The sequence below is a fragment of the Camelina sativa genome, chromosome 16 (assembly GCF_030686135.1).
Source record: "Camelina sativa cultivar CO46 ecotype springtype chromosome 16, ASM3068613v1".
In the NCBI taxonomy this organism is placed as follows: Eukaryota; Viridiplantae; Streptophyta; class Magnoliopsida; order Brassicales; family Brassicaceae; genus Camelina; species Camelina sativa.
The window spans coordinates 975,583-994,515 of NC_141895.1; the positions used below are offsets into that span (position 1 = coordinate 975,583).

Here is an 18,933-nt window from a genome sequence, read left to right on the forward strand (position 1 = left end):
TTTCTACGATCACTTTTATTGAGAAACATACATGACGTCATTATGAAGACCTCTCTCAGCAACCAGTGAAGATGCTTCGACCATAAAAAGTTTCTTTATAGATACTTTGTCTACTTTTAAGATCTCTCTATATTGTATATACGATTAAACCATAATTTTTCCAAATCTTGTCATATTTTGTTCTTTCCTAATGCTTATGTGCCTGCTTCTCACTGGATCGAAAATATCACCACCCTTTAATAATTCATGTGTCACAGTCTTTGTAATATATAAATATAAATTCTGTAACTCTTATTATAATTATTTTATGTTCGACCACATACTTTGAAAGTGTTTCAGTCAAATATCTTACCTTCCGTAACGGCCATAACCAGGACTCCTTTGTCTACCATAATCAGAACTCCTACGTCCATAATCTGAACTCCTGCGTCTTTCATAAGCTGCTGGACCTTTGTATCTGTCGTACTCTGGGTTTCTAGGACGACCATAATCTGGACTTGGACGCCTACCAGTACCATAGTCAGGGCTTGGACGCCTATGGTACACAGGACTACGAGATCTTCTCGGGCTACGACCACCGCCATATCGATCATCTCTTTCATCATCACCCTTCGCATACTCTACAGTGACAACTCTATCCAATATTTCGCTGAGGAAAAAAAAGGGGTTTTGGTGAGGCAAACATATTGGATGTTTTGGCAGAAAAGAAGTAACAAGAGAAAGTGTTGCTTTTACCTTTTATCAGTAGCTTCAAGGGCTTTTGTGGCATCTTCTTGTGTTTCAAACTGAACAAATGAGAAGTTGCGTCTGATACGCACATTAATGACCTTACCATAGGGCTCAAAGTGCTTTTCAATGTCGTGCTCTTTTGTTCTTATGGGGTCAAAGTTAATGACAAACAGTGTATTCGTAGCCCTAGGCTTCTGATATAAAGCAGCCTTGCTATCACCACGAGCCCTGGTACGTTCACCCTGAAAACCGGAAGACCAATAAATGGTGGGATATTATGGTTCAGTCTTCCTTTCACATGGTACTGTTTCAGAGTTTTTGTAATGATTTTAATGTACAAGGAATCTAGTCATTTGGTTCATGTTGAAAATATTATTTTCATTATTTTCGTTTAAAATGACTTCTACTGATTTTGCTTTTAATCTGGTTATAATTAGATAGATGTCATTTTAAACGAAAATAATGAGATTGGGAGTTGTCATGGTCGAATTTGTGAAATCCAAAATTCCTGTTTTGCTTATTAAGTTTGGCATCAACTGTATTCACTCCAAAACTTCTCAACATTTCGGTTTTATATTTTCAAATCAGGAAAGCCAATACAGAAAGAAAAGAAGGAAGGTACATCGGATCAGCCAAAGACGTCATCTCGTTACACGTCGACGGGTCGCTCAAGTAGATGCTTAAAGACGCTATAAGGCCATATGGTTATAGCTTCCGATCATCGTGCATGTATGTATACACCTATCTATATATGTATATGTATGCACATGTATTCTGTCAATAATTAAGATGTGCTAAAAGCGCATTTATAATTAATATACATAATCGATCAGGAGGGAGCATAGATGTATTAATAAATGGTTTTCTTCCTTCGCATGGATGCTATGTTATAATAAGTTATATACATGTATAGAAGCATATATGTATGTTGACTTACATTGTACGGAAGAAAAGACAAGGTGTACCTTTAAGCACTGTGTAACATTAGTGTAGATTTCCACGTAAAGATAGTAAACTGAAATACCACTACTGGAATGGAGATTAGTGTTATCGTACTATAACGAATGAGTATAAATTTATCTAATAGCAAAGTATCGGGATGATGATTTGATAGATCGACGTACGACGTGACAAGACAAAGGATGATTATCATCAAGAACGAATCATACACGTAGGTGCGTACTATAGGATCCTTATCTTTGGTGAATCGAAGAAAAGAGAGAATCTCAATATATATCTCATACACCTTCAAACGCTCCACCCACAAGTCATCGGAACATAGAACAACGCTAACTAAATCATGTGATCAGCTAAGATTCACGTTGCATTACAAAATTTTATCGAGTGAGAACAATTTCAAAAATGTTTAGACATTAAACCATCAGTTGGTGACGCAAGATATATAAATAGAAATCTCCCCTAAATTTGTTTTGACCACTAAAATCATCGTAAAATTTTGGTTGGTGATGGTGAGTACATATGATACCTACAACCAAGCTTTTGCACTTAAGTTAATTCTGACCACTCTATTAATGAATAAAAAGGAAACAAATCATATATATAGAGTACTTTTGTAGGTAAATATATACACACGTTATATAGTTTTTGTAAAGTGACGAGAAAAATAGAATTTTGATTGGTCGTTACGCATAAAAAGAAAGATATAAACAAAGACAAATAAGGGACAGGGTATTTCAAATCTGCAACTTTTATAAAGACGAATCTTTTATAAATTTTGGCTGGGGCAAAAAAATGTGAAAACAGCTCCTTCGATTTATTCGGCAAAATTCTTAGCAAACATTTATTTTTGTTAACATTGTCGGTCGATATTTTGAATATTTAAGGTTACATGGGATTTGAATTTCCCGTATATATTTTTTGTATGTAAGAATTTACTTTTGTTATGGTGAATTGGTATAGTGTAATATCACTGTTATTTTTCTTGTTAATATAGGTACATTATAATTACGAGTACGTATTTTTGGTATTATGATCAGGCCGGATGAAAGGATGAGTTCGTGTTCAAACAAAGATCGTTTCCCACAATTTCGGAGTTAATAATATAGTCCACAGTACCATTTAAGTTTTCATAAGATAATATTATCGAAACGAGGAAATGAAGTTTCATGATATAAAACCACAATGCAAAAGGAAAAACGAGAAGAAAATATAATAACCAAGTAGTATTATTAAGCAATAATATTAACTTTTCTTTGTAACAATAATGCTTTAATCATATTTACAACATATCACTCCTCACACCACCAAACACTTCGCGTATCAATATATATATATTTTTTTTTTAAGTAATACGTATCAAGATGTTAGTTTAATATAAAACTTCATAACCATTCTTTTCTTTTCTTTTTGATATGTTTTACCTTTTATTTTATTTGTATCTTTTATTTTTATTTTATTTGTATGCTTCACCTTGTTTGTTCTTTTTTCTTTTTTTTTGCCTCACACTAATTTCTTCACTTTAGTAACCAGTGTATCTGTGTATAAATCTTGAAGGATCACACGCTAAAACTGCGCCTGGGGCGTAATTTAGCAGCAAGAGGATTAGCCATCTCACACGAGAGCCTCAGTTTCTCGGACAAGTCAACGGTCTTCTCATCGGACGGTGGTCGCCATTCAAACTCGTGCAAAAGCGTCGCAGTCCAAAACGTCACGGTGGCCAAACCAAGATTCTTCCCTGGACAGATCCGACGACCCGACCCGAACGGTGCAAGCCTCAAATCTGACCCAAGAACCGAGAACCCAACCTCGCCTTCCTTGGCTACAAACCTCTCGGGTTTAAACTCCAAGGGACTCTCCCACACCTGTGGATCGTGTGCTATAGCCCACATGTTCACCATCGCGGTGGTCCCCGCCGGAACACGGTGACCGTCGATGGTCGTATCTGTGATTGCTAAACGAGACCATGAGAGCAAAGCCATTGGTCATACTTAGGAGATGTCTTTAATTAAAAAATAATAAAAGTCAATCAAAGTAAATATTTGTTTGATGCACAGTTGTGACTCGTGTCTGGGCAGAGATTATTTTAGATCTCTTCAGACCCTTTACGTGTCACAATCCAATTGGTGAGTGATAAAATCTTTTTTCTTTTTGCAAAAAGAGCAGATTTTTCTTCTCCTTCAACACAAAACTCTCTCTCATGTCGAGATACCCATTTAAAGATCACCAATGAGAGGAACAAAATTAATACAAAGTAACGAAGATCTGTAGATTAAAATAGTATTAATTTTCTAATAATTTATAGTTAAGACATTGTGGTGATGGTCACCGATGGCTTTGCTCTGAGAGTAATGGACCTGGCGGGTGAAGCCTCAAGACTTCTTTCACCACAGCCGTTAGATACACCAAAGACGCCACGTCAGACTCTTCGACAGCTCTTGATCTCCCCACGATCTGGATGAAGGACCATCCTAGCAAGAATCCACTCGATCAGAACAGCCACCGTGCCAGTTCCTCTGAAGATCATCTCCTATTTAAAAAAAAAAAAAAACCACAAATTGCAAATACTTTAGTTCCATCCATCGTACAGTATTACTTAAAATGGCATATTAAATTATCCGAAACCTAAATAAAAATGTTTTCTTGTGTTTATTTTTTTCTCTCTCTCTGTTTAGTAAAAAATAACAAAAGCCACGTGTACTTACCCAAAGAACAGCGATCATGTCCGGGTCGGATAACTTATCCGGACCATCGAGAGAGAGCAATACGTCAACGAAGTCACTCGGCAAGTCACGAGCCTGAGCACGGTGGTAAGAGATAATCCGGTTCACGAATCGGTTTACTTTCGGTACGAGAGTTGAGCATCTAGACCGGATACGTTGAGGATCAAGTTCTGAGAGCCACGGGAGATGATCGGTCCAGTTGAGTTTTCCGAGAAGATCATAACCTTCGTCAACCAATTCACTAAGCTCCCTGACTTCTTCATGCTCGTGCTCAAGCTCGTATTCTTTCCCGAAAACAGAGCACATCATGTTGTTAAGCGATGCCGTTTTGATCAAGTCACGTGCAAAACAGAGACCTTCGGTGCTACTCTGTTTCGCGAGACACCTCGTGATCTGATTCGCGATCACGCTTCTTTGCGTTTCGGAGCGTTTGATCTGTCTCGGGCTGAAAAGATGGTTAGACGCGATCTTTCTCAAGGTTCGCCAGTAAACGCCGTAAGGTGCGAAACCGATAGCTCGGTTAAACATGAGGGAATAAGCTGATTCTTTAACCGGACGGTCAGCAAAAACAGAACTGTTGAGAATCTCTTTAGCTACATCAGGGTTGCAAGTGACGATCATGCGAGTTTCTCCCAAGCTAAACGCCATTAACCGTTTGGCTCCGAACTTCTCTGCGGTCGCGGCTATGCAACGGTGAGCAAGAGTGTTTGACATGAGAGACATGCTTCCGATAAAAGGTAAGCCTCTTGGTCCAGGGATCACGGTGGTTTGGTGGCGGCGGTGGGAGAAGTATTTTCCCCATGCGGGTCCTCCGGGATGAGACCAGTAGAAGAGAGAGACGGCGTGACAAGCAAGGGAGGCTACGATAAGAGAGAGAGCGAGATTGGTTTGAGTAAGGAGGCTACATTTGGACAAGAGGGCCAAAAGTAGCTCAGTGGCCATGGAAACAGAGGATAAAGAGAGAGAGAGAGAGAGAGAGAGAGAGAGAGAGTGTCTTTTTTTGATACTTGATGATTTTTTTATAAGAACAACAATAATATAATCTGTATGTTGCACGGTTGCAGTACTATATATTTATTCATTTACCAACAGTAAGCATGTTGAACATTTAAGAATAATATCTTCCATGATCGTAACGTTTTTATGCATTATAAAACCTTTTCTTTCGTTATATGAAGTGTAGTTATTTTTACTTTTGATGATGTTAATTATCTATTAAATATGTCACCAAAAAGAAACAATAAAAGTGTAAATGTAGAAGACAAATCATAACCGTTGTTGAATTGCGCCGTTGGCAAATGAGATATAACGGCTACTAGCGCCGCCAATGCCATGCGCTAGGGATGTGTAAAATGGCAGGTTAAAGTTAGGGCGCGTGACACTTACGCTTTGTATAATCCTTCGGACGACGTCGTAATCGAAGAAGAGCTCTCGTAATTGTTGGCCCAAAAAAAAGAAAAAATAATATTATGTCACTATATAAATTCCTTTGTGAGACTGCTCCATAATCCATTTTGTATCATAGAAGTGAACTGTTCACAGGATTGTAAGAAGATACTAATTACCATATAACGTTATAATAATATACAGAGAATACATATATGTATATATATATACAATGTTCAAGTTGAATGTAACTAAATCAACATTTAACTGCTCCTGATCAAGATTTATGAATATAAATCTTCAGCAAAGAAGGTATCAGCTTCAGCAAACTCGGCATGACTAGCACGCCTGTTAATATAAAACGGCTTGACGTTTTCTGGAATGAAGTCACCAATCAGGGTAGGATCCATGTGTGTCGCCTTCCGATCTGCTTCCTTTCGGCACTTGTTGCAATACGCAACCAGGCATGGCGGCAGGGCCGCTATCCTCTCGAATCCATTCTCGATCCAATCTTTTGGGTGGGATTCGAGCATCTCAAGCTTGAACAGCAAGTCGATCGCGGTACTCCGTGTGACGGTCTTCCACCTGATGAAGAAATTCTTCCAGGTCACGTCTCTCTTCTGGTTTGACGCGGAACATCAGCATCCAAAGAGCTCAGATGTTCGGGTAGTAGGCCATTCCCCTTTCGATAGCTTCGGCATTCGAGAACGTCGGGACACCATTCCCGATAAGAGGGGATTCCACGCTGCTAATAGAGTTCGACATCGCTCTGGTTTAAAGTTTTTCAAGAATTGTTTAGTTCGGAGACCGCGCTGGATCATTTATATGCACACTGGGGGTGAAATTTCCATAGTCTGTGCAAAATGGCAAAAGTGCAAATTTCGAGAATTCGTTGAGTTTTCCTTTTTCGCAAAAGGAAAAATTCCGGCACAAAAAAAGAAGAAAAAGCTTTAAAAGGGAGAGTGGGCCGAACAAGTCGGCAATGTTTTACAAGGGTATTCAAACCCACACATAATAAAGTTTGGGGCAAAAACAAAAAATTAAAGATTAGCGTCCAAAGCACCGGTCAAATCGGCTTGGAAGCTCTCGACATTGGAGCCATACGGATGATAGACGGAGTCCGGAGCCATCGTTCCGGGGTGAAGAAGTCCGTAGCCCAGCTGATCAGGGGACATGACGAGGTCGTTTTCATTCAGTTCGAGGACGTCGATCGCTTGGATAGTTTCCTCGGCTTTGGCCTTGTTCATATCAATCTCCGCGATTTGGCCTTGTTCATATCAATTTCCTCGGCTTTGGCCTTGTACTGTTTTCTAAAACTAAATAAAGAAATGACTAATGGAAATCAACAACGTTATTTCACATTTTTTTTTTGACTTCTACTGCATTATAGATAGCATAAGTTTTTTTTAATCACATTTACATATATACATTTTTTTTTTCAAACTCAAAATACATATAAAATGGATATTACTACTCTTAAACCTTAACTCACTATGGATCCATTTATCTGCTCACAGCCCATTATGCCCATTATATCATTGAAAATATGATGTTAATTAAATATTTCGTTGAACTTTTTTTACACAAGTATTGTACACAGAAACGTAAAAAAAAAGTTAATGTAGATTTAGGCTCTTGGTTGGTTAAAAAGATTTGCTCTACACAACCTCAATGATCATGGACAAAAAATAGGTTTTTATTATATCTCATCTATTTTTTATTTGGAAGTTTAAATTCCCGATTTATTAAGTAGAAAAAATAATATTTATATTAATAAAAACGTGCAATTTAATATCCAAAAAAATAAATGTTGTCGTTTTTATATCTACGATATCTCAACAAAAAAAATTATTCCAATCTTACCCTTATTCATTTATATTAATTATTAATATATAAATGATATGGAATTAGTTTTAGTTTTAATTTTATTTGGACAAAAATAATTATTATTAATATTTCATTTTATCATTATTTTATTGCTTTAACTAAAATTATATTACATTTTATTACCAAATAAAAAATCTTTGAAATTTTTAAAACCATCATCCAAAACCTGAAAAAGAAGAGAACAAAAAGTTAAAACAGAATCCTAGAAAAAAAGCAAGTGAAAATCACAATAATCATTGTCACCACCAACGCAACGAACGAAGAGACTCTGATGCAGAGAAGAGCGAGGAAAATAATATAATAAGGAAATTGTGACTGACAGAGTATTATTTTATAGATGAGGTGAAAGCTATTGACGGTCAAGATCGGATCATGCAATTTTTAACGATCAAGATTAAAACTACAAAGTCGGTAGTCAAACAACTTTGACTATTTTATCCAGCTTGTAAATTTCCTTTTTTTCTTTTATGAAATTTCCTCTTTCTAATTTTGCAAAATTCGTTTATTTTTATTTGGTAAATTTCTAAAGTGACCGTTAGAGAGATTCATTTAGAGAGAGAAAGCAAAATCGATTTCGTCGTCCCGTTTAGTCGGGCTTCCGTCTGATATCGCTGGTTTTTTTTACGGTGATGATCAGCTTTCGTCCAATAATGGTGGGTTCACATAATCATCGGCTCGTCGTGGCTCCCATAGCCTTCAGATCTAATCCGTTTCATGTTAGACTACATAGTACTGCATGTCTCATCTTCCGACGTTTTCCGGTGTTTCTCATGGCCTTCAACCAATCATCCCATGGCCATCCATAATTGTTTTTGTGGGTGGGGCTATGGTTAATGCGACTTTTTCTAAGCTTCCTCCACTCGAACCATTCTTCAGATCTGGGTGAAATCTGATGGTTCTTGGCTCCTTCATACCGGATCCAGTCAATTGAATTATTAACATCACCGGCCCAGGCAGCTTTCGACGGTTTTAATGTCTTCTTTTGAAGCTCCGTCTTGCCAATCGTTGGTAGCCCAAGATATCTCACTATCGAAGTCTCCACATAATCAAGAGAGGACTATGTGACCAGAAGTTTAGCTATGATGGTGTCCGCTTATCGAAGATGCAGAATCAAGCTTCAGGTTACAGAAATTAACTGGAAAATTGAATAAGTAAGAGGCAAGGTGATAATCTTTGTAGCTTTGTTGTAGATTTGATCTTCTATCTTGATTTTCGGATGGTTGTTTCCGTTAATCAATCCTTTGAATCCGGAAGTTTTCTTAAAACTTGCCGGCTTATGTCCGAAGGGGTTTCAACCCTTGTCGCCTTAGTATCCGGAAGGTGTCAATTTGAACCTTGCCGGCTTTGTTGTTATACTTTTGTGTTCAGTCTTAAAACTAGGGAAAGTTTGTTTCCGCTGGTAAAATTCCGGGGAGTTAAATGTCTCCCCCGGCTTTATAACATGTCGTTTCTCTTTTTTCGTTTGAAGGTAAAGTTAATAAATATCTCTTATGAGAAAAAAGAAAAAAAAATTCATGTAAAGTTATTTCCTATTTTTTGGTCCATCATACGATCTTCTTCATGAAAAATAAATAAAATAAAAATCAACGTCACACACCTACATGCCTTAAGAAAATGTACCAAAAGCCCATTAAATTATTAATGGTTGGGTCGAAGTCGATTCTTGGAAGCAATCAATAATATATCATTACTAGATTAAGACTGAACATACAAATGGATTGAAATTTATTTTATTTATATTATAATTTTTATATAAAATATAATTTATGTGATTGTTTTTAAAAGTTTTTTAGATAAAATATTATGTAATAAAATCATATGCTAAATATGATGGTTTGAAAAAAGACACATATTTTGTAAGTTTTATATTCTTAATGATTTTAGATAAATATTCGTGCTATAACAGTGGTTAAGTTTTGTTTTATACAAAATTTGATATATTTCTATTTTAAAATAAAATTTTAATATATTGTATTAGTTTATGTATGTGAAGATACTTCAACAATGTATATTCTACATCATGACTTGAATGTAATTATAATACATAATTTTGTAAATTTGGTTTTTAAAAGCGAGTTATTATATTATGAGTAATTTAATATATTGTTATACTTTTTGTTTTAATATACTTGGTTTCTTGAAATTCTTTCATATTATAGTGACATATTATTGACATTGTTATAACAAATCATTTTAGAGTGTTTATAGTTTCTACCTTTTATATCAAGTTTCATATTTTAAAATTATTTCAAAATAAATTATTTAAAGTTTATTATATTATGTAAAATTATAAAATTCAACAAAAAATATGAAATTGAATTAAAATATTCAAATTTTGACTATTTACTCAGTAAATTTTTTAATTCAATAGATCTTACTTTTAAAGAATAATATTACTAAAGCTTGAATATTTTATAGATTAAACAATTTATATTTGTTTTTAAAAATTCAACTTATGGTATAACCGGAAATAAATAATATCATAATTTATTTGTTTCACAAAATCGACTCATAGATAAAAATGAGAGGTGAAGTATAATGATAATTAACAAATTAATATGTTAAATTAGATATCAAAAGATTTTAATATAGATTAATAATTTTATAAAGAAAATTAATATGATAAGTTAGATTATGTCAAATGATTCTTTAGAATATTCTCATTAATATTTTCTGAAATAAATTAAAGTTTCATCCACTATTTAACTTGTAACCAATTAATCTATATCTTATTTATAACGAACTTATTAAAATTATATAGTTTATTTGTGTACTTGTGTTTTATTATAAAGTATCAATTAGATGTTAGTTTCGGTATAATAGACGGTTTAAGATGAATCGGAGTAAACCGGATAGGAGATTCGTAAATTGTAATCGATCCCATAAAATAGAGATCTGTGTCGTCAAGTAGGCTTGAGGTTCTTCCGCAAACAATTTTCCTGGCGTTGATAGCGATTGGTTCATTGTCGGTGAATCAACAACGCTTTCTATTGTTGCAAATCATTATCAATCATCTTCTTCATACTCTCTTCTTCCTCCTCGTAGCTTCAATTCCGAGTTCTCGTCGCTGTTGTGTGCTTAGATCTCGCCGGGAGTAATGGCGTTTTAGTCTGTTCGTTACCTGTGAGGCCTTCACGTGAACGCTGGATTTTTTTTCTTCTTCTCAAATCGAACTTGATCTCTCTCTTATTAGATTCCGAGTACGTGTTTGTTTTTATCTCTCTCTCTCTATCTATCTCCTCCATTATTACCGGTTGCTTCCATGGTTCGTTGCTTGATTTAGGGTTTTCTTTTCGAATTTTGGTAGGGATGGCGCTGAAGCGAGGGCTATCAGGAGTTAACCGGATTAGAGGAAGTAGTGGTGGATCTCGATCTATCCTTGTGCTCCTCATCTTTTTCTGTGTTTTCGCACCACTTGTCTTCTTTGTTGGCCGAGGTGTATACATCGATTCCTCTAATGGTATGCCTCTTTTTTTTTTTTTCTTTATACGTTTGCAGATTCATGTAGAGATTTAGAGATTGCTATTAGGGATTAAGGATTGATAGCTTTAGAATAATCTAATACAACTACTCTTCTTTTGTGAAGCCTTTAATTATCTCGATATTTAAGTTACATTGCCGTTTAACTATTTTGCTTTGATTTGACACTGATGTTCTTCGTAAGAGTGCTATTTTCTAGACTGAAAAAGTTGGTCCTTGTCTCTAACAATTAGTGTCTTTTCAATTTTGTGATATATATAATTTCTGATGGAGCTTACTTTTCATTACTGCAGATTATTCAAATGCTTCTGTGAAGCAGGTGGGCTGATACTCTATTTAATTTTCTGCTTTCTATGTTTGGTTTCTCATAATTCTAAGGATGTTGTTTAATTAGGCTGTGTTTTTTTCTTTCTTGGGGCAGAATCTTGACTGGAGAGAACGTTTAGCAATGCAATCTGTTAGATCTCTTTTCTCGAAAGAGGCAAGTGTAATCTTTAATCTCGCTGGTGGGTTTTATGTGATTGGGATCGTTTCTTACTAAAATTTTATGTCCAGGTACTAGATGTTATCGCAACTAGCACAGCTGATTTGGGTCCTCTTAGCCTTGATTCTTTCAAGAAAAACAATTTGTCTGCATCATGGCGGGAAGTTGGAGCAGACATTTCTTTTAGACATTCTGAGGTGTGATTTAGTTAATGACCTGATTCACTTGTTTCTTTGTGTCGATCCTCAATATTTTGTTTGCTCATAGTTATATCTTTTGATCTACTTGAAGCAGAATCAAACAACTGCAGATGTCAAATCTAATATCCTGAATGAAAAACGTGACAAGACTTCTAAAGGTAGGGGCTTTTTATGTAAGTGGCATTCTGATTTATTTTGACGTTTTCTATCTCTGATTCTTCTATATAACGCTGATGCAGATGGTAGCCATCAGAAAGTTGAGACACCTGCGAAGATTCACAGAAGGGTAACTATTTTGATGCATCTAATATTTTTTGGAGACTTCTCTGTTTTGAGTGTTCATTACCAACATTCTATTTTTTCCATCTTGAAATTTCAGCAACTAAGAGAGAGAAGGCGTGAGATGCGAGCAAATGAATTGGTTCAGCACAATGATGACACGATTTTGAAACTCGAAAATGCAGCCATTGAACGTTCTAAGTCTGTTGATTCTGCAGTCCTTGGAAAATACAGTATTTGGAGAAGAGAAAATGAGAACGACAACTCCGATTCAAATATACGCTTGATGCGGGATCAAGTAATAATGGCTAGAGTCTATAGTGGTCTTGCAAAATTGAAAAACAAGAACGATTTGTTACAAGAACTCCAGGCCCGACTTAAGGACAGCCAACGGGTTTTGGCGGAATCAACATCTGATGCTGATCTTCCTCGGAGGTAAATTGCTCCATTTGTTTCTGTTATTCACCCAGAGATGCTTTCTACTACTTGCCTTCTTTTTTCTGCTCGTGTACATCTTAAAGTAACATTCTCTATAATTTATTTTTTCATAAAGTGCACATGAGAAACTCAGAGCCATGGGTCAAGTCTTGGCTAAAGCTAAGATGCAGTTATATGACTGCAAGTTGGTTACTGGAAAGCTGAGAGCAATGCTTCAGACTGCCGACGAACAAGTCAGGAGCTTAAAGAAGCAGAGTACTTTTTTGGCTCAGTTAGCAGCAAAAACAATTCCAAATCCTATACATTGTCTATCGATGCGCTTGACCATTGATTACTATCTTCTGTCTCCGGAGAAAAGAAAATTCCCTCGGAGTGAAAACCTAGAGAACCCTAATCTTAATCATTATGCCCTCTTTTCGGACAATGTATTAGCTGCATCAGTGGTTGTTAACTCAACCATCATGAATGCCAAGGTATTAGCTCTTATCACTTAATTCGTCCTTCGTATCTGTATGTTTAATTTTAGATATGAATGGCAGAGCTGAAATTTAAAATGTTTTTATTCTCTGTTTGCGCAGGATCCTTCTAAGCATGTCTTTCATCTTGTCACTGATAAACTCAATTTCGGAGCAATGAACATGTGGTTCCTCCTAAACCCACCCGGAAAGGCAACCATACATGTGGAAAACGTTGATGAGTTTAAGTGGCTTAATTCATCTTACTGCCCTGTCCTTCGTCAGCTTGAATCTGCAGCAATGAGAGAATACTATTTTAAAGCAGACCATCCGACTTCAGGCTCTTCGAATCTGAAATACAGAAACCCAAAGTATCTATCCATGTTGAATCACTTGAGATTCTACCTCCCTGAGGTTTATCCCAAGCTGAACAAAATCCTCTTCCTGGACGACGACATCATTGTTCAGAAAGATTTGACTCCACTCTGGGAAGTTAACCTGAACGGCAAAGTCAATGGTGCAGTTGAAACCTGTGGGGAAAGTTTCCACAGATTCGACAAGTATCTCAACTTTTCGAATCCTCACATTGCGAGGAACTTCAATCCAAATGCTTGTGGATGGGCTTATGGAATGAACATGTTCGACCTAAAGGAATGGAAGAAGAGAGACATCACTGGTATATACCATAAGTGGCAAAACATGGTAAGTTACTCTTTAACTCTGTGCAACTAATATATATCTCATGATAGTTTATTGTGGTCTGCTCATTATGGTTTATTGTTGTTTAGAATGAGAACAGGACACTATGGAAGCTAGGGACACTACCACCAGGGTTAATAACATTCTACGGATTAACACATCCTTTAAACAAGTCGTGGCACGTGCTGGGACTAGGATATAACCCGAGTATAGACAGGAAAGACATTGAGAATGCAGCGGTGGTTCACTATAACGGGAACATGAAGCCATGGTTGGAGTTAGCAATGTCCAAGTACCGACCGTATTGGACTAAATACATCAAGTTTGATCACCCTTATCTTCGTCGATGCAACCTTCATGAATAAAAATCAAATCTTTGTTAGATGGATTTGAGGTAATTACTTCTAATATTATGTTGTTCCCATCTCATTCCTCTTTATTCCACACATTGTTAATTGTTTATTCATATCTTTGTTTAGTCATTCTTTTCTTCTTCATCTTCTTCTTCCTTCGGGTTAAAAACACTTTTGTGTTATTTTTGAGGTTTTAGTTTTCTAATGATAATATGTTTATGGAGATTTTGTTCAAGGTCCTGTGGAAAAAAATAAACCATTCTGTCTCTCTAATTTACTGTTTATAACTTCTGCAAGTTCAAACATGGATCAGTTACTTTTCTTTTTTTTAAGTCTTATCTATTGAAAAAGTTAAACATCTAAAAATCCCAGCTTATTAACAACAACAAATGGTTCATATTTTGTTGATCTGTCAATATTTAAGAATAATAATAGATTTGATTGGCTTCACATCCTAGATTTTCTGATTTTTGAGTATCCAGTATTCGTATCTCTCTTCTTTTATTTTCATTATTTCTTGTTGTTATCTTAATTCATTATTATTACGGTCATATTATTTTCTTGTAGTCAATGTATGAAGAACATCTACATACTATATTATATTCATTCTGTTGTCAACAAAGTATTGTATATCTTTTTATAATTTTAATTATTTTTATTTATGTGGTTCTCTTGTTTTATAAGCAACTATTTTATGGAAAATATGAAATATTATAATTTAATCATATATTAGACAGCATTAGTGGAAAATATTAAACAATATAATTACAAAGAAAAAAGAAATCCTTTTTATGACAGAAACTAGAATCTTATTATATAAACCCCAAATTGAGTGAATAATAAATAGAAGATGGGCTTAAATTGGACCGACGCTTATTGCCTACTACTTATACATATCGCCCCCTCCGTATAAGTCCAAAGACAAAAAAAATCCCAAAGCAAAAAAACCCTAACCCGACGAATCAATGGAGCGAGACGACGAAGCGAGTGGACCGATGATGGAGATGTGCACTAACGGAGGCGAAGAGACGTCTAATCGAAGACCTACTATCATAAGTGGCGAACCGCTTGACATCGAGGCTTACGCGACGCTCTACAAAGGTCGCACGAAGATCATTCGGCTTCTCTTCATCGCTAACAACTGCGGAGGAAACCACACGATTCAGCTTGAAGCATTGAGGATGGCTTACGATGAGATCAAAAAGGGTGAGAATACGCAGTTGTTCAGAGAAGTCGTCAGTAAGATTAATGGCAAGCTTGGGGACAAGTATGTGATGGATTCGGCTTGGTGTGAATCCGTCGAGCGTCGTGCTGAACAGAAGAAAACAAAGCTGGAGAATGAGCTCAGTTCGTATCGGGTAATTAGGTTTTCCTTTTCCCAAACGAGATTTTTGACCTAATTCCTTTTATCTGCGTTCCTTGCTTATTGCGTGTATAATGATGACTGCCTAGTGCTTGATTTCGATGACACTGTTTCTCGAATCTCGATTAGTTTCTTAGAGAATGAAGTATGTGGTGTTGTTTTGTTGATTACTGTGCACATAGCTCGTTTCACTGGCTTACTTGATTTTGTAGTTGCATAAGTATTGACTTATCTTCTTAGTATGAGTATAAAGACAAAGCTTTTCGTGGTTATCTGTATAATGATTAATGATGACTCTTTTACTGCTGATTTTGATGATTCTGTTTAGGTTCTCAATTAATTGCCTAAAGAATGAAGTGGGTGGTTTTGTTTATGTGTTCTTTGGCGTGTGCATAGCTTTTTCTCGTCAATCACTTGCTTGATTCAGTAATTGCATAATTGTTGATTCATCTTCTTCATATGAGTATACTATACATACAAATTTGGTCAAGGAAAGCATAAGAATTAGCTCATGGTTTATCTGTATAATAACAACTCTGTAATGCTGATTTCGATGGTATTGTTTATCAATTGATTGCTTAAAGATTGAAGTATGTGGTTTTGTTTGTGTGTTGCTCAGCTTGTTCATTCTACATAGCTCTTTTCTGGTTAATAGCTTGCTGGATTGTTTAATTACTTGAATGGTGATTCATCTTCTTGATATGTGTATACAGACAAATCTAATCAAGGAGAGCATTAGAATGGGTTACAATGACTTTGGAGATTTCTATTATGCGTGTGGTTCGCTTGGAGATGCTTTCAAGAACTATATCCGAACACGGGACTACTGCACTACGGCGAAGCACATCATTCATATGTGTATGAATGCGATTCTTGTCAGCATCGAGATGGGTCAGTTTACTCATGTTACAAGTTATGTGAACAAGGCAGAGCAGAATCCAGAAACCCTTGACCCTATTGTAATTGCAAAACTGCGATGTGCATCTGGATTGGCTCATTTGGAGCTTAAGAAGTACAAGCTAGCTGCTCGTAAGGTCTGGTGTTTGTCATATTTTCTCTTGTGTTTATGGATCCTATTCATATTATATCTGAAATTTAATCTTTGAACTTGAATATTGTCTTGTGCAGTTCTTAGATGTTAATCCAGAACTGGGAAATTCCTATAACGAGGTCATTGCTCCTCAAGATGTTGCCACCTATGGTGGACTCTGTGCCCTGGCAAGTTTTGATCGATCAGAATTGAAGGCATGTCTTATTTAGCTTTTATTTTACTCTGCCAGTTTGTTCCCAATGTTTTGGTCTATAACGTAGTCTAATGTGCAGCAAAAAGTCATTGACAATATCAACTTCCGGAATTTCTTGGAGCTAGTGCCTGAAGTGAGGGAACTTATCAACGATTTCTATTCAAGGTATCCTTTTTTTAACAAGACTGACACCTGAATCAGGGATTATTTAGAGTGAATACCCACTAAGATCAAATTTAACCAACTATGTCCCTACTAAGATCAGATATAACCAACTATGTCCCTACTAAGATCAGATATAACCAACCGTGTTCCCCATGACTATTAAGTCCTTTGAATGCATTATATATTCTAACCGCTCACTGATTAGCTGTTTGTGACGTTGGATTTTAATCTGTATAGTTTACTGAGGCTTACCATGTTTCCCTCTTTATAGGACATCCGAAACCAACATTTTAAACTGCATTCTCGTTGAATCTAATCTTTAAGTTTGCTTGTTGCAGCCGCTATGCTTCCTGTCTGGAATATCTAGCAAGTCTGAAAGCGAATTTGCTGCTGGACATCCATCTTCATGACCACGTTGACACACTGTATGATCAGATACGGAAGAAGGCACTGATCCAGTACACACTGCCATTTGTGTCTGTTGATTTGAGCAGGATGGCTGATGCATTCAAGACAAGTGTCTCTGGTCTAGAGAAGGAACTAGAAGCCCTGATCACAGACAACCAGATTCAGGTCCGTTCTGTTTCCAGAAAGAACTTTGTATTGTATCACTGTAATTTTAAAATCTTACAATAGAGCAAACCTTTTCTCCATCGCAGGCACGGATTGACTCACACAACAAAATCCTCTACGCAAGACATGCGGATCAGAGGAATGCAACTTTCCAAAAGGTACTTCAGATGGGAGACGAATTCGATAGAGATGTCAGGGGGATGCTGATAAGAGCCAACCTCCTGAAACATGAGTATAATGCCAAAGTTTCAAGAAAACACTGAAACCGATGACATCGGCTTGGCTAATCTGAGAGGTAAATGGCCTATTCCAAGATCATAATATGCATGTGAAAATTTGATTTGGTTTAGTTATTGGTTAGGTTTGTCTAATCTTCCCTGGTCTCTAGTTCTTGCTATGGTTTGTCAACTTTTAGTTTAAGATTCTTTAAATTATCTTTGGACTTTGAATGGAATCCTGAGTGTGAATCTATAAACGCATGAATCTCATTGAAAGTGAAATGGTCAACGAGTACAGACATATGTACACTGTACACACTTGGTTTCCATGGGCCAATATAATTTATGAGATGCTCGTCTTTTTATGAGATGCTCGTCTTTGTGATGCATGTGGGTGGGAGCAAATCTCATCTCCCAACTAATATCCATTACATTTTGTCAACGTATTATATGTTAGGTTGTGCACAGATGTCACTCTATGTAGTTCATGACTTCTTTTTCTTATCTACATATAAATAATAATCAAAACGGTAAGGTCTTATTTTATATAAGTACAATCTCGAAAATTAAAAAACTAAGATTTGATGTCGGCAACAGGCATCATGTGTTGGTTAAGTGTGAACTTTTGATTTTCTTGTGTCAAAGAACTTTTGGTATTAATCACTCGATAGCTACGTTTCTTATTATTAATTTCTTCAATATCACTGAAAGGGATAATATTCATATTATCAGTACTAGTTTTATTTATTTAATTATTATGATTATGAGTAGTTCTTCTCTATAAAATTCTTTGAAGTCGTTGTCTTTATAGTTTGAGGTTACTTATATATACTTTTCTATATGTTTTGTCTCTCACAGAATTTTCAAGGGTGTTCTTTTTTCAAGATCGGAGCAAAACGAGAAATTGGGCAGATTACTTTATTATGTAAGAACCTATTGTGTTTCTCTAAGAGAGTCGATGGCATTTTTGAGAAAGTAAAGGTATTATGCTAAAGATGAGACTGTCCATTATTAATCAACTATTGAATGATATTGGCTTTTAAATGAGTCTTAGGTAGTATCGCAATAACTTCCATATGTTTACTCAAAACTCACAAACCATGAGAGTTAAGATTCCGCCAAATTTGGAAGATGGGCCAACTCTAAATTAATTCACCCCAGTAGTCCATTTATTTTGAGGTTGTTTTGGTTAAAAGTATTATAAATACGAACTTAATTGATATGTAGTTGTAAATCATAAATCGAATCTCGTCATTTACAATAATGATATGTTCAAAAAGTGACACGTTTTTTTATATGG

The 18,933-nt window shown here is 35.9% G+C and overlaps 2 protein-coding genes and 2 pseudogenes across 4 annotated transcripts; 2 read left to right on the top strand and 2 right to left on the bottom strand.

Moving 5' to 3' along the window:
- Positions 1-348: 348 nt before the first annotated feature.
- Positions 349-992, bottom strand: LOC104753209 (serine/arginine-rich splicing factor RS31 pseudogene; annotated as a pseudogene). Its single transcript, XR_015584027.1, has 2 exons — positions 736-992; positions 349-649 (listed from the first exon to the last, which is right to left on the bottom strand). The product of XR_015584027.1 is annotated as a serine/arginine-rich splicing factor RS31 pseudogene (transcript).
- A 1,957-nt stretch (positions 993-2,949) lies between these two features.
- On the bottom strand, positions 2,950-5,366 carry LOC104749150 (cytochrome P450 78A9-like; annotated as a pseudogene). Its single transcript, XR_015584646.1, has 3 exons — positions 4,392-5,366; positions 4,041-4,216; positions 2,950-3,664 (listed from the first exon to the last, which is right to left on the bottom strand). The product of XR_015584646.1 is annotated as a cytochrome P450 78A9-like (transcript).
- A 5,073-nt stretch (positions 5,367-10,439) lies between these two features.
- On the top strand, positions 10,440-14,293 carry LOC104749151 (polygalacturonate 4-alpha-galacturonosyltransferase). The gene is made up of 11 exons (XM_010470732.2): positions 10,440-10,882; positions 10,990-11,142; positions 11,456-11,481; positions 11,584-11,643; positions 11,718-11,843; positions 11,941-12,004; positions 12,086-12,132; positions 12,226-12,560; positions 12,679-13,036; positions 13,142-13,720; positions 13,807-14,293. The coding sequence occupies exons 2-11, from the start codon at positions 10,992-10,994 to the stop codon at positions 14,080-14,082; spliced, it is 2,022 nt and encodes a 673-aa protein (XP_010469034.1). The 5' UTR covers positions 10,440-10,882; positions 10,990-10,991; the 3' UTR covers positions 14,083-14,293.
- A 620-nt stretch (positions 14,294-14,913) lies between these two features.
- Positions 14,914-18,677, top strand: LOC104788396 (COP9 signalosome complex subunit 1). Its single transcript, XM_087491822.1, has 7 exons — positions 14,914-15,428; positions 16,147-16,467; positions 16,562-16,678; positions 16,757-16,842; positions 17,181-17,415; positions 17,502-17,710; positions 18,492-18,677. The coding sequence occupies exons 1-6, from the start codon at positions 15,036-15,038 to the stop codon at positions 17,676-17,678; spliced, it is 1,329 nt and encodes a 442-aa protein (XP_087347948.1). The 5' UTR covers positions 14,914-15,035; the 3' UTR covers positions 17,679-17,710; positions 18,492-18,677.
- The last annotated feature ends 256 nt before the right edge of the window (positions 18,678-18,933 follow it).